Consider the following 24,477-nt stretch of genomic DNA (forward strand, 5'->3'; position numbering starts at 1 on the left):
AAACATGAGTTCTTTGGTCCTACTATCGGCTAGAAAACTATAGGCATCTGCCTTTGAAGCTTAACAACTCAGTAAAAAAAATGCTAGCGCAACAAAAAAACAGTCATTTAAAAGCTGAAAGTGTTCTACGTCAATGAGCTTGAAGACGTTTATGTAAAAAAATTTTTGTGCTCAGCAGACTGTAAAATGTAAAAAAAAGTAAGGATTTTTGGGTACATTTAAGAACAGTCAAGTTTAGAGCATTATTTCTTATACAAGGGGCGATGGAAAACATTTGAAAAAATTCGTGAGTATGAGGAAAACTGTTGTGAACCAGTTGCAGTTGAGAAATTTAAAAACTACTAAAAATTGTTGCTCAAAAGCACAAAAATGTGCAACTATATTATCTTCAGTTCTAAGACAGATATTAAAGCGATTAAAACTGCAAATTGTAATGGATAGGCTCTGTATTTATTTTCAATCACCCGTAAGGATGTGTTAGTCTTCTTTTTTGTGAAAATCGCGATATTTTTAGAGATTTTTTTTGTTGGAAAACAAGTGGCAGAAAGCAGGGGAGGGGGCCTTTTTTGTTTTACTGTCGACCGATGGTGCCATTCTTCGGCCCCTAGTTCTGAATGCTTGGATGGCACCTGGCCACGGGTCAAAGAAAGGGACCAGCGGTCGGCAGTAAAACAAAAAAGGACCCCCCTGCTTTCTGTCACTTGTTTTTCAACAAAAAAAATGTCTAAATATATCGCGATTTTCACAAAAAAGAAGACTAACACATCCTTCCGCGTGATTGAAAATAAGTACAGAGCCTATCAATTACAGTTTACAGTTTGAATCGCTTTAATATCTGTCTTAGAACTGAAGATAATATAGTTGCACATTTTGTGCTTTTAAGCAACAATTTTTATTATTTTTTAAATTTCTCAACTGCAACTGGTTTACAACAGTTTCCCTCATACTCCCGTGTGGAAAAATTTCGGGGCGCTGGCCAGACAGTCTTGTGTCTGGTCAGACGCTGGACAGACGGTCTAATAGCGCCGCTGGCCAGAAGTGTAACGCCTAAACCATGAGATGGACTAGATTAGACGGCGCTGACCAGCCGCTGATCAGCTCGTCCAGAATAGACGAGCTGATCAGATGCTGGCCAGACGTGTAACGCTTTTACCACGCGATGGTCTAGATTGGACCGTACAGAAAGAGGAGGGAAAAAAGTATCAGAACTTCACAGATAGTACACTACCTTTTAAATCAGAATTTCAATATGCTCTAAAAAAAATTTCAAGTTTATAATATTCAGTAGTTTATTTTTTATGACAGTTTTCGTCACAGGGGTAAAAACTTATCCCGGTGTGGCAAGTATGTTATTCTATAGATGCGTGGCAAGCAAGGATTAAATTGAAATATTTCAGTTCAAGATTTATCATTTATTCGTTTTTTTGTTGAAAATAAATTTAGTTTATTTTAAGTTCAACTATTATATAATAATGATCACAAAATAGCAGGCAATTCACGATATTAGCCCTAAGTACGGCCGTCCTACGGACGCCGAGTGATACGCGACATTTAACATAACCTACAAAATCATTGATCGATATCGATTTTTTATCAAGTTTTAAATACTATTACATGGATTCTTTCCTTATTGTGTTGGGTGATTTCAAAGCAGGATATTTTGACTGCCGTGTTGATAACAAAATAGTAGACAATTAACGACATTGGTTATAAGTATGGCCATCCTACGGACGCAGAGGGATAGGCCACAATTAGCACAACATAACATAACATTTTTCTCAAATCATTATTGTCCATCTTCATTTTTATTAAAAATGTGGCTAGAAATAGATTCAGTACGATGTAAAGACATATATAAAATCTTCCGCTCTGGTCTTTTGTAGGTTAGGTTGCAATTTGAGAAAGAATCAATTAATCTTATCTCATATAAGTGGATATTTTATTGCTCAACAATTATCAAAAAAACAGAGTGTATACAAACCTAGACATGTGTCAATCTGACTTCAACACAAAACTTTCCTGCAAACTTTAATATTCTTTTAGGTTTTCCCAATCATTTCTGTCTGCTGAGGATTACACCATACTCTGTCACGATAGCACTTCCTATTTTCAACCGAGACCGTCTAAGAGGGGTCCAGCCAGACCGCTTCGATGAATCTTTGAAATTTTTTCAATCGAGTTTGTCTAAGAGGGGCAAGGCATGCACCCTATCAGACCGTCTTAAGTAGACGGTCTAGAATTGGTCTAGCCAGCCGATCTCTCTACATAAGACTGCCACGAAATTTTTCCACACGGGCTCATGAATTTTTTCAAATGTTTTCCATCGCTCCTTGTGTAAGAAATAATTTTCTAAACTTGACTGTTCTTAAATGTACCCAAAAATCCTTACTTTTTTTACATTTTACAGTCTGCTAAGCACAAAATTTTTTTTACATAAACGTCTTCAAGCTCATTGACGTAGAACACTTTCAGCTTTTAAATGACTGTTTTTTTTGTTGCGCTAGCATTTTTTTTACTGAGTTGTTAAGCTTCAAAGACAGATGCCTATAGTTTTCTTGCCGATAGTAGTTGTGTCCCTAAACTTCCCCTCCAATGGCCGAAGTCGGGCGGGACTGACGTTGTAACTGGCATCTCCCCTTACGGCCACTTGGCTAATTATTTTAGACCAACCATGTTACGATGACCGGCTAATTATTTTGGATATCGTTTTTACTCGCTAAATACATTCCTTGCATCAAGTTGGTAGTTAAGCGTATACTTTAAATAATAAATAATACAAACAATAGAGTAGCCTCAGAATGGATTGAAATTTTGCCTGACGAAGGGCATACATCCGGTAAAGGTAAATGTATAGTTTCAGGCGATGAATGGAGACTGGGTGTTTGAAATGCTATAGGAGTGAATGATTTTAAGGAAAGAAAATTATGAGAAATAATTCACGTATGGAAGCCAGATATTTGATGCGTACCTGAAGCAAAAAATCTGCCCGCTACGTGGGCACATTCTCGTTGCGCGCGACTCGCTTCGCTTGCATGTTTGAGCGAGCCTAGGGCGCGCGCCTGTTAGTTCTCGCGCTTCGCGCTCGATTATGCATTTACCTCGCGTTACGCGTTCGGTCTTTATATTTTCGCACACTCTTGCGCATTTCTTTGCATTTCTTCCGCATTCGGGCACAGAAATTTTAAAATCAAAGGTGAACTGACCGACAACTGTAATTTTGTGATTTTGAACTCTCTTTTGGCTTTAACGAACACATTCTCATCACGTATCCCGTGCTTCGCACTCGATTTTGTCCAATCTGTCAACTTTTCTACAATATACACAACACTTTTATATCAATTATAATACATTTTTTATGTAACTCTGCCAGAGATTACTTATTAAGAAATTGCAAAATAAAAAGCAAATTGTATTTATCATGATTATTTTTGTATTTGTTTCTTATTTTGCTTTTAATTGTATTCTAAGCTTCTGTGAAAAATGTATCATTTCAATAAATGTCAATAAATAATACAATTCAATACAGTCAATACATCATTACAATTCATAATATGCATAAAAATTTAATCATACTAATTCTTATTTCCTTGTTTTTATTTTATTCTTCTTCTATTTTTAATATTGTTTTTTACGGTTAAATGAAAACTAATGCGCATCTGCATAAGATCTAATACAGGAACCTATATAGGGTTCTATATAGGAGTCTATGCCCTTTTTCGTTTTTTCTGTGCTTTTGCAAAAATTTAATTTTTTAATTTTTAATCTTATTTTTTACGATCAAAAGAAAATCTACTCGTCCGATCGAAAAATGATTAATAATAAGTTCATAGATCTTTTTAGGTGAACAACTTTTGTCTGGTAATTTAAGTTCATACCTTGTGTCATTTTTTCAAACAAATTTAATATTTTTATTTAGTATGTTATTTTTTACGACTAAAGCAAAAACTAACTGTCCTATCAAAAATTATAGCTCTTTTTTGGATGAACAAATTTTGTCTAATTTTTTCTCGTAGCTTATATCAAAAAGTGATTAATTCTTAATTCATAGTTCTTTCCAGGGCGCGCAATTTGAGCTTTTTCATTTTTTTCGTATCTTGCATACTTTGACCAAAAAATGGAATTTTTGGATTTTTCATTATTTTTGGTACGATCAAATTTGGAGTGTTCAACTTCTCGACCAAATTAAAAAAGTTGTTATCATAGTCCTGTAGGGCTTTCAAAAAGCAAAGTTTTTCTTTTTTTGACTTTTTTTCATATCATGCGTTTTTTTGGTTTAAAATTTTCATTTTAGTTTGTTTTTTTGGATTTTGAAAATGCTCTAACTCTGGTAATTTTCTTTTTATAAAAAAAAGTCAGAAGGATAAATCGTTTAAGTTTTGAAATACTATAAACAACCGTACATAGAATTTTCACATCTTGAAAAATGTGGTTTCAAAAGTTTGTTGTACGATCAAATTTTGAATTTTCAACTTTTTGACCAAATTGAAAAAGTTGTTATCATAATCTTGTAGCGCTTTCAAAAAGCAACGTTTTTATGCTCCAGACTTTTTTTCGTATCATGCGTTGTTTAGCTTAAGTGGTTCATTTTAGTTTGTTTTTCTGGATTTTGAAAATGCTATAACTCTAGTAATTTTTGATTTTTCAAAAAAAAGTCATTAGCATAAATTGTTACATTTTTTTAATTCTATGAATAACCGTATAGAAAATTTCTAAATTTTTAAAAAAGTGGTCTTTAAAATATTCAAAATGTGCCCACTTTTTGAATTTTCATCCAAAATGGCTGGATAACGAACTTGAGCTTTAGTTTAGGACACTAGACGAGTGTACTAAAGGGCAATCTAATAGATTAATTTTTTCAAAAGTTATCGTGTTCACAGACAGACATACACACACACACACACAGACAGACAGACAGACATACAGACATACAGATATACAGACAGATACATTCGTAAAAACCTATTTTTCGGATTCAGGGGGTTTGAAAACGTGGACATTTAACAAAAACTGGGGGGTCAAATTTTATACAAATCTAATACCTTCTCTTATGAGAATGTGAAAAATAGGGGATGCGAAAGTAGAATACTAAGAAATAGGGAGTTAAAGCACGGACTGAAACTATGATCAGGAGTAGACAGTAAATCACATGGTACTCCAGAAATCAGCCTGATTATGAATGATAGAGTAAAACAGCATGTCAAGATAGATGAATTTTTTTATCCCTAGGGCCTAGATCGTTGTGGGTTAGAATGAAAGTGGGAATCAGAAGATTATTTATCATAGCGCCCTACGCCCCACTCTATGGTAAAATAAATTAAATAAAAGATGCCTTTTGAGATACTTTAAATGATACTATAGGTTCTTGTAATCATAAGGAAAGAATCATTATAATAGGAAATATGAATGGATGGGTTGGAGTCCAACGCGAGGGTACGGACAGGGTAATATAGGTAATTTTGCAGATTCGGAAATAGATTGTAACGGGACACAAAGTTTATGAGAGTTCCTGAATGTGGAAGAGATCATTACCTCTTAGTTTTAAAGATTAAGGTCAAGTATTGAGAAGAAACAGAGCTACAAAGGCGAAACAGATGCGAATCAAGATCAAGAATTTAAAGACCAGATGCGCGAATAGAATTTACAGATAAGGTAAATGAAAGCCTATATAGGACAACCTGGAAGACACATGTTCAGGAAAGCATTGTTAGGAGTGCAACTGAAGTGTGAGACACTGCGGTTTTAGGAAGAGTAATTGGATATATTTGATGGAATAAATAAATTCTAATAGCCGTTAACGAAAAGAAACAAGCATATCTAAGAAAGTTTAATATTGCAGATCTTGGCATTGACGTGAGAATAAGACTAGATAATGATTATAAGAACAAGGACAGAAAAGTAAAAATACTAGTTAAGGAAAGCAAAGATAAAATGAAAGTGGAAGAAGAGAAGAAATTGAAAAACGCTTTGGAAGGAAATAAGAAATTATTTTTTTGGCATATCGCTCAAGGGCAATAAGAAAGGTAGTAGTAGGGACCATTAGTAGAAATTATTGGAAGGTGAAGCTATGAAACAGCACAACTGCGACATTGAAGACGGTACGTTGGTAAGCCTGATTCAAGGAATTAATTTGTCTGAGATTATAAATATAATTAGAAACTTTAATAATTGTAAAATTGCTGGTGTAGATGGCATTTACCTTAAAATTTCCAAACACTGGAAAAAGACGATCATCGTCCCAACACACAAAGGAAAGTGAGTTAAAAGCAAATGTAATGGTTACAGAGGTATCAGCTCACTTAGTACATTAGCCAAATATATTCAAACATATTTTTATTCATAGGGTAATAGTGAAAAAACAGAAGAGAAGATCTGGAAAGTACAATGTGGACTTAGGCTAGGAACATCATGTACGGATCTGATGTTAAGCTCGAGACAAATCACTTGAAAACGTTTGGGGTCAAACAAACAAAATTTCTGTACATTTGTTGACCTGGAAACAGCGTTTGATAAGGTGAATAGTACTAATCTTTGGAAAGTCCTAAAAGAGTACAGAACAATGGATATATTCATGGATAAGTGTCTAAGAATGGTCATTCTCGATGAAGAAGACGTGGATCACGGGACAGTGAATGTGCGTGTGTTAGTGATGGCACATAATACGGTTGTGAAAGTAAAGTCAATCAAAGGATAGCAGAGAATGTTGAGCAGACTTAATAGTATTATGAAGAACATGGGGCTGAAAATTAACGTGAATGAAATACAAATGATGGTGTTTGAAGGGAAGAGTGAGAAAAAAGTATGCATCATTGCCCTAAATGATAAGAGGATAGAACAAGTAGATAAGTACATTTATCTTGGTAGAACTTTTCAAATAACATAAAGATCAATGAACAGATAACCAGGTTTATAAACGAGGGTAAGAGGTTATTGTCAGGGTAGGGGCCATTACCAGAAGTAAAAATATAACAAGGAAAGCTAAAATTTCAATATATAACTGTGTACTTGCACCCACTGTACTGTACGGTAGCGTGGCCTGGTCTTATCAAGAACATAATAAGATAAAGTTAACGATGTTGGCATGCAATACCTGTGTAATATGTGCGGTAAAACGCTAATGGACAAAGTTAGTAAGGGGCCGTCCTTGAACTGCATAACGGATTATCGGCCCTCTAGAGACACCCCCTCCTCCCAATTAACAATAAAACCGTAACAACTTTATACTAAGTGAATGAACCCCCACTCCTCCCCAATTTGAGCTGTTACGTAATCTAAGTTAGACTCCTTATGAGAGGATTTTCAAAGAATGTGGTGTAGACCAGACATTGTTCAACATGAGTGAAAGAAATTTGTTGAGATGGCTTAGGCATGTCGAGAAAATGGAAGATCAATGACAAAAGAAACAATTATTTATAGGCAAGGTAAATGGTAGCGTGCCTACTAGAGGCAACCCGAGGAAAGAGTGGTGGGAATGTGTTAAAGAGAGCCTAAATCAAAAAGATATAAAAAGCCACAAAACACAAGACCTTGCTTGACACAGAAAAGTGTAGCGACAAATAGTTTATGAGAAATGCATGATGAAGAATGTCAGTGGAGTGAGGTAAATCTGAAACGAAAAACATTGGATGATAATGGGTCACCGTGGAGAGCTTATAATTATGATTTTGTGCAGCTCTTCGTCTGGGAAACTTGCTAAAAAGAATGATCAGCGATCTGGATTGGTGCACTGTAGCGAAATGAACGCGTTATTTACATAAATAACACGGGAGTAATTTAAAAATCTATACCCTTGTCTCTTGTACCGACTTTTAAACTGCCCTCTCTCACTGTTGTCACGTTAACTCATTGATCTCAACTTTGAACAAAGTGATTCACGCTACTCTGAAAGGGATTTGGCTTGATGGTACACCAATAAGAAAGCATCCAGAGGTGACTGTTGTCGCCTTTAAAGCTCGCGGCCGCTCGTAATTGTATACCTACAACATCATCGCAGGAGGTTTCAACCATCGTATTAAATTATTTGAATTAAGTTATAACATTCTAATCTCATCAGTCACTTGACTTAGTCCGTGGCTATGATGTATCACCGGGCTTACCCAAGTAAAAGTTTAATAAAAACACATAATAATAATAATATAATAATCCAGCATCCAGAGGAGGAGCATCGCAGGAGGTTTCAACCATCGTATTAAATTATTTGAATTAACTTATAACATTCTAATCTCATCAGTCACTTGACTTAGTTCGTGGCTATGATGTATAACCGGGTTTACCCGAGTAAAAGTTTAATAAAAACACATAATAATAAATATTATTACTAATAATATTAATATCGTGGCCGCTCGTAATTGTATACCTACAACATCATCGCAGGAGGTTTCAACCATCGTATTAAATTATTTGAATTAACTTATGACATTCTATTTTTATCAGTCACTTGACTTAGTCCGTGGCTATGATGTATAACCGGTTTTTCCCGAGTGAAACTTTAATAAAAACACTTAAATAATAAATACAAATTTGGAAGTACAGAAATGTGAAAATAATATTTCACAAAGTTATTTTTGCAATATGATACATTGTTTGAAGGTCTTGAGTTAATGAAAAGAGCATAATGTTAATATTACTGACAATCAGACGATAAATAGGTTATGCAGGACATCCTTGAATTTAAAAAAACAATAATAATTTAACTTTGAGTTTATTTTCCCAACTCGCAAGATAAATTTTGCAACTGATAAAGAGAGAATGCCAATTATATAATTTAACTAAAGAAAATGGGGTTTTCTTGCAGGTATTTGCTGTGATCTTAGGGGTGGCATTTGCGCAGAACCAGAACTACCAGAATCAGAAACAGAGTCAGAATTATCAAAATCAGAATAATCAGGCACCAAACCAATACTCGGATGAAGAGAAGTATGAAAGAAATTTAGAAAGGAAAGTAAACACTACTCCTATTCCTATTCTTCAGTGGAACAAAGAACAGGAACATGACGGAACTTACAGAACAAGGTAAACTATACATCTTCTTTAGGTAACAAAATTATTTCACTTTTGACTTTAAGAATTTTAAGTTAATTAAAATTTTGTCTTTTCCATAACGCCATATAGTTAACCTAATAATTTCAAATAAACCGTTAAGAAATTAAACATTTTAGATAAATGTCCTACTATTTGAAAATTGTATAGCAGGCTGAAAACCACTACTAAGCCAGCGTTAATTCTGTGCCAGTGAATGTTTTATTATTAATCATTCTGAGACTGGTCTTAAAATGTGTATTTAACTCCTCCCCAAAAAATATTTAAAAAATGAAAAGTTTGGTAGATAACGAAAACTCCCAAAAGCAGTGCTTTCCCATTAAGCTACTAAAGAGATTGCGAGAATAATCCTTTTCAGAAATACACGCATTATTATGTCAGGTGTTACAAGTAATATTTTCCAAGGAATCTGTATTATCGTCAAAGAAGAACATAATTTCTTAACTTCTTAACAGACTAGATGGAGCTATGAACTAAATTATTTTTAAATTAATTTTTTTCTGAAAAAGACCTTCTCCTTTCGCTCCACTCAGAAACAAACCACAGAACAATTCTGAACCCGACTGGCAATCAGAAGTTCTGTGGTTCGTTTCCCAGCGGAGCTGAAGGAGGAACTTTTTGTTAAGAAAAAAATATTTAAAAAAATTATAATTTTATTATACATTACGATTTAAATTTTGACCCATAACTTGTTTTTGGTTGATTCTCTCTATAGCTTATATAAGCAAGAATATAGAAAATAAACTTTAAAAAAATTCTGGGTATTTTCTCGGAAGGTATCAACTTTTTATAACTTTTCTTGCATAAATCTATAGTGCTTCATATAAACACTTTTCTTGTTCGGTACATTAGAATTTCAATGGTTTAGAACTTTGTATCAGTTCTTCATGCGACTAGTTCCATTCCTATGCTATCTGGGATAAGAAATTAAAAAAAAATATGAAAGGGTCGTTTGTATTGGCTTGTTTATCGGGCTGCCCGAGAAAACGAGAAAAAAGTATATAAATGATGGATGTAATTTATGGACAGCAGAATGTTATCAATCTCGCGAGGTGGATCGATGGTAGCATTAAAATTCTAATTACTGTAGTGGCTTAACGCCGAAGGATAGGTGAAGGTACGTCACGTGTATAAGAGAGTAGGCACTATACTAGTGGGTACTGCCCATCCTCGAAGATGTGGCAATTTCAAATAAGGTGCAGTACTGAATGCATTCGTTCCCGGCAAAGCCTTGAATTATGTAAGTCCTTTTGTAAGTACAGTAAATGCCAGTTAAACAATTTGATCCCGAAATTGGATCGAAATGATAAACACTTTTATGGGCGATTACCGAAAAGTTAAACACTGAAAGTCCCAGTCATTTATCACTTTCCCTTTGAATAATAATTTTGTTTCTGAATTCACCTCAGTAAAAGACGCATAACTAAGTTCACTTTAGTGAAGTATTACCATTTTAGACTTTAGTCTTGTCACGAAATTGTCCCAGCCTAAATACGTAATATGAAAAATGAATAAATAATATTAACACCTTTTTTTTAGATGTTTGAGATGTAGAGATATCACTTATATTGAGTTGTAAAAATATAAAAATTAAACGTAGAGATACATATTTTAGAGTTAAGGATTTTGAAAATTGCTTCAAGGTCTAACCCATAGGTTCTTTGTTTTTCCACGCTGCATTGCTATTTTAGGCCGACACTCATGAGTAATTATTCAAACTATTGATATTGTGGGCTAAAATTGGTAATTTTAAACTTACGAAGATTTTATTACAGCTAAAGTTCGATTTATAAACGTTGATTCTAATTCGTAGTTACTAACTATTACTATTTTTGCGTAATATTTGTTATAGAATGTCCGGTACCACTCCATATTATTTTATAATACTATAAATGACATAATATGGCTTAAAATTCTTATCAGTTCGCTATGATTATCAAGAAAAAATATTCAAGACGTTTATTATTTAATACATCAATGCTTTTAATTCTAACTAAAAATTAAAATTTTCGTCGAAAATTTTATAGTCTTTGATTTAAAATTTAACTACTTTGTTGCAAGTTGTTCCTTCGATAATTCATTTATTTTAGAAGACTTATAATTTTAGTTGAAAATTCGTGTTTTCTTTTTGTAAAAAATAAATTTATTTACTGGAAATTTAATTGTTCCATTTTTGAAACTGACTTTTTTTATTTAAAATTTAATCATTCAATTGCAATTTTATGTATTTTGTTGAAAATTCGTCTTTTAGGTAGAAAATAAATTTTCTGGGTTTAAAAATCATCTTTTTGGTTGAAAATTCAACTGCCTTGTTAAAAATTTATTTTGTATTTTCAACTGATTTGTTACAATTTGTTCTTTTCTAGTTAAAAGTTCATTTTTTTATTGATTTTTTTTCATTTTTGGTTCAAAATTAATCTTTGTTGTTGAAAATAGAACGTTTTGTATTGGTTCTAGAAAGTTCTAAATCATTTGGAAGGTGGGAGTTGGAACTAGGTAAATCTAAAGAAAAAAGTTTAGAAACAAAATTGTAATTTTTTTCCCACCCTGAAATTCAAAAGTTTCTAAAATATTTTTCGTTAAAAAAAATTATGTCCCTTATGAGTAACCTACTACTTTCAATAAAAAGTGTAACATCTAAAACTCTAACGATATGAATGAAATTGTGTAAAAATTAATTTTTGATCTATTTTTATCCGTAAAATGGATCATTTTGATTCAAAGTTAATAATTAGAATGATATTCAACGGTGTGATATATCGAGATTTACTGGGAAAGTAGAGTTAATAGTAATTTTGCATTATTTGCAGCTACGAGACTGGTAACAACATTATCGCGGAAGAGAGCGGATATTTGAAGACTCTCGGTGAGGGTGAAGATCAAGTAGAGTCCCTTGTCCAGCAAGGAAGTTACTCTTACACCAGTCCTGAGGGCCAATTGATAACCGTACACTACACGGCTGATGGTAAAATTTATATTAAAAATTTCTCTAGCCTACTTTAGAAAAAAATTCTAATATATTTTATAACGAATATTTTTTCTCAAGAAACTGGATTCCATGCCTCCGGAGATCATATTCCTACCCCACCACCTGTTAGTGAAGAAATCCAGAAGGGATTAGACCTCATCTATGCCGGAATTCGAAAACAGCAGGTGGGTTTTTTTATTATCATTTATGATTTTTTTAGTCGGTTTCAATGCACTTATATAATATATCAAATGAATTTAAACACAATTTCTAATTAAAGTTTTTTTTCTTCAAATAAATAGGTTTGACATTAGAGCGGAATTAAAAAGTTAAAATTAGTCGAATCGTTTTAGCTAACGGGTTGAAAAATTGAGGTCCGACATACGAAAAAAACAAAAAAGAACATTTTAATCGGTTAATGTCTTCTTAAGGAAAGCGGCGGGTAATATGGCGCACACGTTATAAAAAGATCCGTGAAGAGTTAAATATGTCGAAAACTGTAGTAAAATAATATAGAGCACGTAAACCAATATCTTATTTACCCTATGCGTATGATTATTATTGAACTTACGTCTATTTGAGTAGTTAATTATCAAGTTTCACAAAAAGTGTGCCTGCGCCAAGTTATCCTTCCTGGTTGGCTAATGTGGCGCGCTCTTAGTGCAATTTCGGAAAGTGTAGTAAAAGTTGTTTACTGAGTTCAATGAAATTAATTTTTGGTAAATGATTGGTTTAAATAATCACTTATGAATTGTGTACAACTTCAACGTTATATATAATATTTTTTTTAATCCGGAAAAATGCTACTGAACTTTTTCACTACTTTTTGGTCACTTTAAAAATACACACATAAAACCCAAAAATAATTTTTCATAATAAGAATTGAGTGATTGGCTTTATTTAGGAAATTTTTTCACTATAAAAACAGTACACATGCAAAAACACAGTACAGTAAATACCTCTCGCTATAAATCAATCAATTTATTTAAATGAGGGTGCGACACATTGACCGCCGCGCCAAATTACCTGACACTCTCCTACTCTTTTTTTGTTTGAAACTTCCAAATTCTGAGAATTCGAACAAATTTTGCTATTAGTTTAAAAATAGTGGAGAATTTTTTTATACGTACCATTTTTGCGAGTAAACAATTATAAAAAATTAGAAATTAAAAAAAAAAGTTTTTTCTTACCCCGCTAACGTCGAGAATGCCCCTTTAGGTACACCATTCTTTCTGCAATTATAACTCATGCAATTTAAGGTATAAAAAATTGAGAAATACATAGTTTTGAAACTTAAGATCTCTTCTTTCCGACGGTGGGCATGAAAATGTAATAAAATGTTGTTAATTATGGACAAATATCGTTTAAACAAAACAAAAAAATACAATTTTTTCTAATTTTTTTTGATAAAATCGAGTTTCCAAATGGTTTCCAGTGTGAAATCTACTTGGAACCTCAATAACCGGTGGAATAAATGCCTAAGCTTTCAGAATACATGGTTCCGAGATCAATTTTGTGGATTTTTTTCTTGGGAACCATGAGCTTATAGCAAAAATGATCAAGAATAAAAAGTTGTTAGAATCGAACGAAAAATTCACCCGAATTTTTTTAGAATTTTTGGAGCAATTTTAAAAATTTTCAAAAATTGACAAATTTCAAAATCAAAAAAAGAATTTAAAACGTCCTGAAAAAATTCTTACGTATTCTTTGCGTGATTCTAAGAACTTTTTCTCCTTTTGCACTTTCTTGAAAAGATCATACTTTTTGAGAAAAAAATTCATGAATGTCTTCGCAAAAATGTTGTCATTAACGAGCCATTTTGAATACACTAAGATAAAAAATTGATCTCGGAACTATGTATTCTGAAAGCTTAGGCATTTATTCCGCCGGTTATTGAGGTTCCAAGTAGATTGTACACTGAGAACCATTTGGGAAACTCGATTTTATAAAAAAAATAAATTATAAAAAATCGTGTTTTTTGTTTTGTTTAAACGATATTTTTCAATAATTAAAAACATTTTATCACATGACCATCGGAAAGAAGAGATCTTAAGCTTCAAAAATACGTATCTCTCAACTTTTTATACCTTGAATTGCATAAGTTATAATTGCAAAAAGAGTGGAGTACCCAAAGGGGCATTTTCGGCGTTAAAGGGTTAAACCAAAGAGAAACGTTATTATTTTGATTAAATTGAAAATAATCCTAAACTTCCGAAACCATGTAATGTTTTTTCTATAAAACGAAACTGGTAAAATGTTTCTTTGGTTTAAACTGAAGTAATTTTAGGTTAGAATTACTCTATATTTCCAAAAAGTTTGCATATGACTGAATTCGAAAAAAAATATTTTTTCAAAAAATATATATTTTTTTTTACATTTTTCAATAGATAACCCACAAATATTTTTCCTCAGCTCAAACGATTTGATTCATTTTTGCATTTTCACTCCATCTTATTGAACATGTAAAAATCGAAGAATATTCATAAATGGATTATTCCATTTTATTTCTTCGAAGTCGATTGTAGCCTAATTCTTCAAAATGTTGATATTTGATTATAATAGTTACGAATGTTTCCGGAACTAACTTTTTACACTAATTTAGCAAATTACTTTTTTCAATTTCAAAATTTGATTTTTAACAGTGCAAGGGTGCAGAAAAATGTAACATTTATGTGCAATTATGCATTAGGGAACTGAGAAAAGCTCCAAATCTAAAATTTAAAATGGAATTGAATGCAATCAGACGTATTTAACCAATTTTGAACTTTTATATGACATGAGAAAAATTTACCTTAATATTAAACAATGAGCGAATTTTTTTTAATAACTGAAACAGCCATTTTTCACATCTTTTTTAAAACCAGTTTTCAACTGTTTGTCTTTATTGAAATCGCGGTGTTAAATTTAAATAATTAAGAATTACCTCATAAGATTAATTTTTTATTAGACTTTTTTGAAATTAACCCTGCGAGTTTAATAAAACCGCAAAAGTGATGAAAAAACGGTTATATGTTGAATATGAATGAAAATAAAATTTCAAAATAGAGAAAAAGTAATGCTATAAAAATTGAAGAGACAAGTAAGTTCCGAAAACATGGATAATTATCATACTTAAGCATAAAAATTGTTGAAACTTAGGCTGTAAACCGTCGTTGGAAAAATAAAATGGAATGTCTCAAATATTTTTCAATATTTCTCTTATTATATATAATTTTACAAAACTTTCAAATTTTTATTTCAATATTGAGACTATAGTGATTATGTATAAATCTTCTGATTTCGTATGTAAACTAGAAACTGATAAGGGAGACCACCCTAAAATAAGTAATGAATCTACAGTACATAATTACACACTGACATACATACATAACCTATAGTACATAATGTATGTCAAATAATTAATTTAATTGACTTATTAGTTAGGGCACTATATTTGTTAATAAATTAAAAATCTAATTATTATTTTATATATATTTGTGCTTTTAATTAACGATTACCTTCTGTAGGCTCATTATCCACAGTATGTACCCTATTTTATTTACCTGACAGCATTTTACAGCCTGACAGATATGGCCCATTTCACATTTCGTTTTTATTAATTGATATATAGTTACAGTATATCCTTGAATATTGAGGAATTGACTTTGAAATTAACTCAAGTACATTTATCAGGTCTTGTTCACTTACTCCTCTTACATACAAAAATTATGAGAAACGTACAGTTTTTGTTAATCATTTATTTTTAAGACAATATTTTAGAAGAAAGTATCTTTTTTTAATTGTGTCTAATGATGTCGAATTTTGGGTAAAGCTTACTTAAGAAAAAAATAACTCAGTTACAATTATTTATTTAACAAAAGTTACTTGAGTTTTTGTGTTTTGACTTCCTCTCTAAAAAAGTTGGGTTTCTGATTTAATTCTAATAACCAGGGTCAACTTTCATTCCTTGGAAGATCATTTACAAGTCTGTTCGGTTAATTTTTATTTAAAGTCAATGTGATTTTTATCAGGATTAAATAAGAATTGTAGCTTTCACTTAGAATTAAAGCTCAAATATAAAAATAAAAGAAAAATCGTCATGAATGTTTGATGAGTTTTGCAATTTAATAAGCCCAGTGTGAAGGAATTTTTTCCAACTTCTATTTTATCTTGTACTCCATTAACAGCATTGATATATTTTTGTACATTTTTAACTTTACGCAAAAAGGCTTAATTTTGTTACAGCGGAATTTTGTTGCACCCTGAATCAAGCCAATGATTTTGTTTATAGCTAGATTTATCCTAAAACTTCTTTTCCTTAAAACAAGACATTCTTTATAGGCAGAGAACTTTGAGCAAATATAAACCTAAAACAGGCATCAATAAAAATAATACATTTAATTTTGACACATGCTGATAAAAATTTTGAATGTAATTAAATGTATAAGAAAATAACAATTTGTTTCTTAATTACAGGAGGAAGATGCTCGTGAAGCAGCTCTTCATCCAAACCAGCAGATCGACAGGTCGAGAGACAACAATGACGGAAAATATCGACCATCATAAGCAAAGTTAATACCAAATTTCAAACCTTAATTTAAGTCTAGATCCGGTTTTTTGTATTGATTCGAAAACACCAATCATCAAAAACAAAATTCTCGATAATACCGAAGCATATAAAAAATAAGAAACATTGTATTAAAGTTTCATTTCTTTACTTTCGCAAATCATTTCTCTATATTTCTTACTTTAATTTTAGTTATTATATTATAATGATAGTATTATTACTTTCGTATACTATGTATAAAAATAAGTTTGTGCAAATCATCTAGTGCCAATCCGATCATTATTATCAGTAAAGTGAGAAAGTTCGTTACATATTTTCTGATTTTTATTTTTCATATTATTATCCCCAATCCTTTTTTTAATTCATCCTAATTCTTGCATTTACTTTTAATTCTGTAATAAAATAAAAATTAAGTTAAATATATTTAAGGTAACTTTGAATCAAAAGTCACTTTCAATTCGATTTATTAACACAAATACATCCAATAATTTTAGCATTCATTCCAAGTAGTTGTGGATTATACTGAAAAAATAATCGAAGAAGTGATAATGTCATCGAATCCTTTGAGTTAAAGCACATTCTTTTCTTTATCATTAAATTATATTATCACTGATTTCTAAGGCGCATAGATTTTTTGTTAGAAAAACTGCAAAATATTCTTCGTGGAATCAGTGGATTAATTGCTAAATGATTCTCGCATATTAGATTCTAGTTAATTAATTAGCCTAATCGATAAAGCAAAGGAGATCATTTAACTGCTCTTATCGTTTTATAAATAGTGTTATAAAAAATTAAATAATTCGCTGAACTAAAAATAGAGAATCGTTTATCGTCACGAGGGTCGAATTCATTTTTGCGAAAACCACAAATATTCATTTTCAACGATTATATTAAATTTAAATTATTCATAAACAACGCATCGATTATTCATAATATAATTAATAATATATTATTGCTTAAATTGGAGAAGAGTCTTCATTATAAAAACAATTTTCTGGTATTTGGAACAAAAAAAGAAAGAGAGTTCCGTTTCGAGAAAGAAACAGAGTTTTAACACTTTTGAGATCACATTTCGCCTTAAAGCAAAGTAGAATTTCATCTGTTCTTAAGCCAAACACGTAGCTTTAATTTAAAGTTCTAGAAAAACTAAACCTTTTGAAAGTTTGGATTTAGATTTGTGGAATAAATTCGACCCTGAGCATTTAGAAAAACAGATTTCTTGGGCAGCGAGATAAATATTACGTGATTTCACTTAGCTATTTACTTGACAATTAATAAGATCTATTTAAATATAAAGTAAGCAGAGGCTGCATGAGAATGCGAAATATAATACTTTCTTAGAAAGTAATAATGGAAACGCAAACACACATAAGTGCTCTTGCACTATTATACATACATATAATGAGTCGTAGACACGGGAAAAATTAAAATTTGTCTCGGAAATAACAATCATAGTGAAGATCCGTAAAAATCCTAATTATAAAATAATGATTGATTAGGGTCGTTCTATCGTCACCCTCCTTAAGTAAAAAGTACACATTTTTTAACGTGCTTCAAAAATAAATATGAATGTATTTCATTATAATAAACTTTAAATTCAATAAATTTTTTATATTAATTTTGTCACACTTATCACAGGCAAATCAATAAACTCTCAATCCGAATATTTAGGCATAATAAAGAATTTAAATTTCGACGAATACTTAATGTTTAAATTAAATTTTTTTCCTGTGAATGCTTGTCGGTTCTGAGGTGACATCGAAACCTGGCACTGAAATCGGAATATAATTGCGAATAATCGACAGAATAAATTGCAAATGTAACAAATTTGTGGGAGGTGTCCGGTTCGTTTTCTTGAACTCGAAACCCACACATTGTTACAAGACATATTTGTCGATACTAATTTAAACTATCTAAGTTTGAAAGACTCTTGAGTGTCTCGATCGTTTATTCACAATCATTGATTTAAAAAAATATTGGAAATAGATTGAATATTAAAAATATAAAAAATGTAAATAATTAGGAAAAATAATATTTTAAAGCGCAAAAAAATTGCTACGATTTACTACTATATGTAATAATAGTAGTCGCTTTGTTACACTAATTTCTGCTGTCACCACGTTTCAGCAAAACTATTAGTCCTGATCTAAAGCATCTAGGCTATGAAAATATTTTACCGGAAGTGACAAATTTCCAGCACATTTTAATAGTAGTTTTTTTTATTTTAAGATTAGAATGGAGAAGCGTATTAAAAGACGATTTCTCTGATCGAAACAAAAAAGATTTTTATAACATTTTGGAAATGAAATTAATTATTAATAACTGATTAACCTTCAAAGTTTGATCAGAGAAATCGGAAGCGCACGACACTGAAACAAAAAAATTGTATTTTACTTTAATTAAAATAAAGATTTGATTGAATATGTTTTATAAATCAAATTTCTTTGAATTGAAGACGTTTTTCTAGAGTTTTATGTACTTTCACATACATCACAATGTCGATTCACTCTGACGCAAATTATCTAATGTAAAAGTAATTATAATGTAAGTGTACGAAATTCATCGACTGGCACGTCGAGTTTTAAGTATACGAGTTATTTTAATGAGCGTTTTTTAAGATAAAAAACAGGTACCAGATGTGTTTATCATTTTCTGACTTAAAAGATAAAATAGTACAAAAATCCCTTACATTATTTTTGAATTCACATTTTTTTAAGAAGCAATTTTAAGGTACGCTTGTAGTTTGATATTATCAGAGGTACTAAAACATTGAAGTATTTTAAAGTTAGCTAGGAAACTAATCTATGGAGTTATTTTGCCAGAGACCATTTCACTAAACAATCATGTATTTGCTTACGTTATTTATTTACAGATTTCCTCTATTTAAATAAATTTTCTGATTTAAAATCTATTTGGTTGCTATAAATTAAATTAAATTATGTTTACAGATTCTACAGATTAATAAAAAAGTTGGCAAAATGACCTCTTTATAATCACTCACTGTAAAAAATGGCGTTGGAAAAATAGTTGCTAATAGTTAAATCCCAAAAGGAGATTCGTCAGTGTTGAAAAAATTTTATAACAGTTTTATAGTTTGTTATTAATGTTTTTTTGTATTTTGTTGCTTTGAAGGAAAATATTATTAATAACTATATAACTGTTATACAATTTTTCTTATTTTTACTATTTTATTTTTGTTATAAAATAGTCTTCGATGGGATAAAACTTTTTTAACTGGCGTGATTGATTCATTGAGAACCAGTGGATACAGGATCGTACGGTTTTGCATTAAAACCAACGTATCTATTATTTTTTTTATGAACAAACCCATTTTGAGGATCGCTCTTATAATAAACGACCCTTCTTATTCCGAAAGGGTCGACATATCCGAAGGATCCTATGCTCTTGTCATTCGGTTTTTGTTCCTCTTCGTGATAGTGGGTTTTGAGGTAATATTGGAAACCGTCAGCAGTTTGATGATGGCCATCGTATGCAGGATATTCTTGCTGTTGAACCATCTCTCGGGGCCTAAAAAAATCATAAGAATTGTATATTGAGTTGAATACTGTTAAATGATACAATATATTTATTATTTAGTTTGGGTAATGCAAATAATTTACTAATTTAGTTTTGTAAAAATTTCTGTTAGTTATTAGTTGTGTTCAAATACACCTTTCAGTAGTTTTAGATTTTTACTGAAATTTGTGAATAACAAATAAAGTGCAGTACAATATCTAATTTCATGCAGTATTTTCAAATATATCTCTGCGTATAGAGATTATTTATACATCCTTTATAAATATGTAGAATCACATAAAAAACGAGAATGACAAGAAATAGTAGGTGTTTAATAAATTAAGTTGGAAAAACGCCGGCAGAATTAAGCGAATATAAAGAAAAACAACTTCATCGAGTCTTGAGTGTCTAGTTGAAACGATTAAAAATGTAAATTTTTTTACTGAAAAACATAAGATGACAAAAAAATGCAATAGTTTTAAAATACATTTTACGAGAATTTCAAAAAATATCGTACACGAATTCTATATGGAATTAATTCCATAGAGTAGCTTGAAATATATTACGGAATTTTTAATGCATATGTACTTACGTGAAGATATTCACTGCATATTTAAACAAATGGAAACTTAGTTTTAAAGTCGATACTACCGGTCACAATTATTTATGAGCCCGTCTAATTTTCGGAAATTACGAAAATTCGTATTGCTACATTGATAAAAAAAAGTGACTGTTATTTCCGATATCCATAAAGCTCTACGTTTGATATGGAACTTTACATGTATAGGTCAAATTCGAATCTAAAGAATTGTTCAAATTAAAAAGATTAAAATACTAAAATTAGAGAAAATAATTAATGCTTCAATGACAAGAATTTCTGATATAGAAATAAATATTTACTAATGTAATGGAACTAAATTTACATCATTAATTTGGTGACAAATCATGAAATCATTAAAATTTCAAAAATTATGATCACAACTACTTTCTTCTATGTTATTTTACTAAAAAATTGTATTTAAATTAACAAATAACTTGTTTTAATTTTTTCGTATAGATTAAAAATATAACTACTGAACAGGAAAAATATTCTAATATTTTTAAAATGATAATATTTTATAAATATATATTAGTAAAGTATGCAAAATGTCTTGTTACGAATTTGTTGCAAACTAAAAATTTGAAATGAAAAAATGCTAAATAATATTAAACTCCTTTTTTTAATTTTGTGATTCACAGCTAACACTTATATAGAACTGAAAAAAGATAAAAATCAAGATTGAAATTTTAAGCTGCATTGCTATTTTAGGCTAAAACTCAAAAATAATTATACGAATTTTTCACAATGTGGGCTAAAATTTTAAATTTTATAGGCACAAAGGCTTTAGTACAGTTAAAACTCAATTTAACAAATTTAATTGCAAATAAAAGTAAATAATGACCTCTATTTTTCAGTAATATTTTTTATAAAATGCCCTTTAACGCTTAGAAATAATTTATCACGATTTAAACGGAAGGAATATTTAGAAACGAGAAGGTTAAGAATAAGTAAATCGAGAAATTGTCTTTTCTACGAAATTAAAAAAATATTTTTGTGTATCGTGCATATATTTTAAAAATATTTTTGAGACTTTTTGTTTCATCATAGTTGCATATCATATCAGGCGATATTTGACCACATGTTAAATTCATATATAATCTTTTACAATATTTGGAGAATTTTATCTTTAAAAAATTGCTTAGTAAATGCAGTTCAATAAAAATATTAGATCCTATAGCTGTATAAGTGTATATACTTATACAGTTAAAAAATTGGATTTTGTGCGTAATAAATGCATAAACTTGATAACTATTTATTAGTATTAGTTCGAGGGTGGCGGTTGATAAAAATCTGCTAAATTATTATTCGATCAAATACGACAGCCCCCATCCGAGTAAAACCCAGCCAAGCGCTGCTTAACTTAGCCGATTGAATGAGAAGCCTTAAACAATTTCACACAATGAAGCAGACAAATTCGATATGTATATTTTTCTTCAAAATATTAATTGGACAGTGATTTCTCTAAAGTTTAGAAGCTTCTATGTAAAATTTACAGACCATCCATTATTACCGGTACTAAAATCTTTGCCCCAATTTTAATTCAGAAGTTAAATAGTCCTATTTATATAGTTCGTGTAAAATTATCAGATATTTTCCGTGTAGCAAAAATTCTCATTGTAATTTACCAAAAGTATATTAGTCTTATTTTGAAGGGAACTGCGACATTCATTGATGTCAATAATTAGTTTTTAACTTTGTATGTGATGGAGCCTGGATATTATCGAATTAGGGTATTATAGTCCTGACTCCAATTGGAATCTAAGTTAAACATGGATAAAATGGCATTATTTAAAAAAAGAAAATATTTAATTTTCACACAGAAAAAGCAGATGTAAATTTTTATTTGCAGATAATTTTAGATTCGGCAATGTTGAATTTTTTTACATCGAAACAAAAGAAGAGGCAATAAAGTTGACATAGTAACCATACCCAATGGGGTGGGTAAGTTTTAACCACATCAAGCTAATTTTGGTTGTAGGTAATGATTATTCTAAAATCGGGGTATAGATAACTCTTTGTTGTTTTCTTTAGCAGCGAGATATCTTTGTTTGTTTAAAAATAAAAAGCGGAAAAAATACATAGGATGGTTGGTAATTCGTGATGCCATGGCCTCTAATTAAAGAAAAAGAAATTAAATTTTCAAACCTGGTAATTTCGGGCCGATACCTCGAAGAGCGTCTCGTATTGACTGTGTTATTAGCAAGCCTATAACCCCTGTATCCTGCAGGATTCACCCTCACTTGATTCGCCTGTCCAGCTTGAAATTGATCCTCATCAAAATTCGGTGGTTGAACAATCACAGCCGGTTGCTGTAATGGTTGCACCCTATAAGGATAGGAATTCTCATAAGGAGTAACATAAGGACTCCGATACTGGTATCCATTCGAGAGGTAATTCGAATTTGCATTGTATACGTCATCATAGGGTGACGGTGTCGTCAAAGAGAAGGGCCTTGGTCGAAATGTGGTCACTGCTGGGCCATATTGGACCACAGAAGCTGGTGACAACGTCGATGGGGTGTAGCTCCTCAATGGTGTGACCGTGTTCACCTCAATACTGTTTTCTGATACGTCCTTCAGTTCTGGTTGCCTGTGAAAATGAAACACCTGCGGTTATAGAATATAGCATGACTCTTTAGAGGCTGTCTGAGCCTATACTGCAATTGCGGTGCCGCAGGTCTGATGGCTTTTAAAATATGACCACCTGTATGTTGGTGTCGTGTCCTTTGTGCGGCGAGGGCATAAACATAAAGTGCAGAAGAGTGTGTAAGTACGCGTCGAAAGCTTAGGGTGATTATGGGTAAATTACAGTGCAGGGTGGTCCGGATGTCGTTGATACTACAGCTTATAGTACCGGCGAGAAGAGTTGTAAAACGGGGAAAAGAGAGGAACTCTACTATTTGTAATTAACTCTATAGCCAATGAGGCGAAGGTGCTCACGGTGCTGGTTTCAGGTTCCAGATGAAATATGTTTATAGAGTTTATGGAGGGTTTATCGAATGACTACCAGATAAACCAGATTGCCCAGAAAATGGATCTCCTCTGGAGAACATAAAGCGAACCTTCTTAGTATAAAAAGTGTGATCATTTAATGAATGCTAATTGATGTGTTGTGTTTATTGATGAGTAATTTCAAATTGATAGTGTACTCATGTCTGTGACAGCTTGATCATATGCCAAAAATTGATCAATCTTTTTCTGGGCGAGTCAAATTGAAGATTTTGATTTGCAGATGTCAACAAAATCAGTACATTAATAGTATAAGGAAAAAAAGGACATCGAGGTTGGCTTAATGTTATGCGGGAAGCTAAGAATATTATCTGATTTGTATCGGTGTAAATCAAATGACGGTCATTGCGTGTTGATCTCTGTTGAAAAATGAAAAAAATTTTATTTATAGTTCTTTTTTATCATCAATAAAAAAATGAGATAATCATTATATTTACATAACACGCGGAAAAAAATTCTGCTAAGGTTACAGGATTTTCAGTTAAAATAAAGACAGTATAGATGTTCTGTAATGATTGTCAAATTTTCTGCAAAGTTGACAAAATTTTCAGTTATTTTATAAATTGACGGGTATTTTCTGTGACATTTACAGACTTTTTGATTAGATTTTACAATTTAAAGCTGTTAATTTGACAGAAAAGTTCAGTAAATGTCACAGAAAGTGCCCGTAAATTGAAGCATTTATCAAAAGGAAGAGAGCGGAGAGGGAAAGCAGTGAAGAGAAGGAAGATATCGGGGCCAGTATAAAATACCAGAAAATGTTTAGATCGCCGCCGGAAAAGCAGAGTTTGGTAGGGAAAAG

The 24,477-nt window shown here is 31.2% G+C and overlaps 1 protein-coding gene and 1 pseudogene across 2 annotated transcripts in view; one reads left to right on the forward strand and one right to left on the reverse strand.

Annotated features, from left to right (window-relative positions):
- The window catches only part of LOC117167943, a 78,278-nt pseudogene extending 61,415 nt beyond the window's left edge, over window positions 1-16,863 (forward strand).
- Window positions 16,864-18,966: 2,103 nt separating this feature from the next.
- Window positions 18,967-24,477, reverse strand: part of LOC117167942 — a 78,243-nt gene continuing 72,732 nt past the window's right edge. For both annotated transcript variants that reach the window (XM_033353200.1, XM_033353199.1), the window contains exons 4-5: window positions 22,813-23,256; window positions 18,967-20,078 (exon numbers count right to left, since the gene is read on the reverse strand). In XM_033353200.1, the coding sequence (XP_033209091.1) occupies window positions 19,799-20,078; window positions 22,813-23,256 (724 nt within the window). In that variant the 3' untranslated portion in view covers window positions 18,967-19,798. The remainder of the gene's footprint in view (window positions 20,079-22,812; window positions 23,257-24,477) is intronic.

The sequence above is a fragment of the Belonocnema kinseyi genome, chromosome 2 (assembly GCF_010883055.1).
Source record: "Belonocnema kinseyi isolate 2016_QV_RU_SX_M_011 chromosome 2, B_treatae_v1, whole genome shotgun sequence".
Taxonomy (NCBI): domain Eukaryota; kingdom Metazoa; phylum Arthropoda; class Insecta; order Hymenoptera; family Cynipidae; genus Belonocnema; species Belonocnema kinseyi.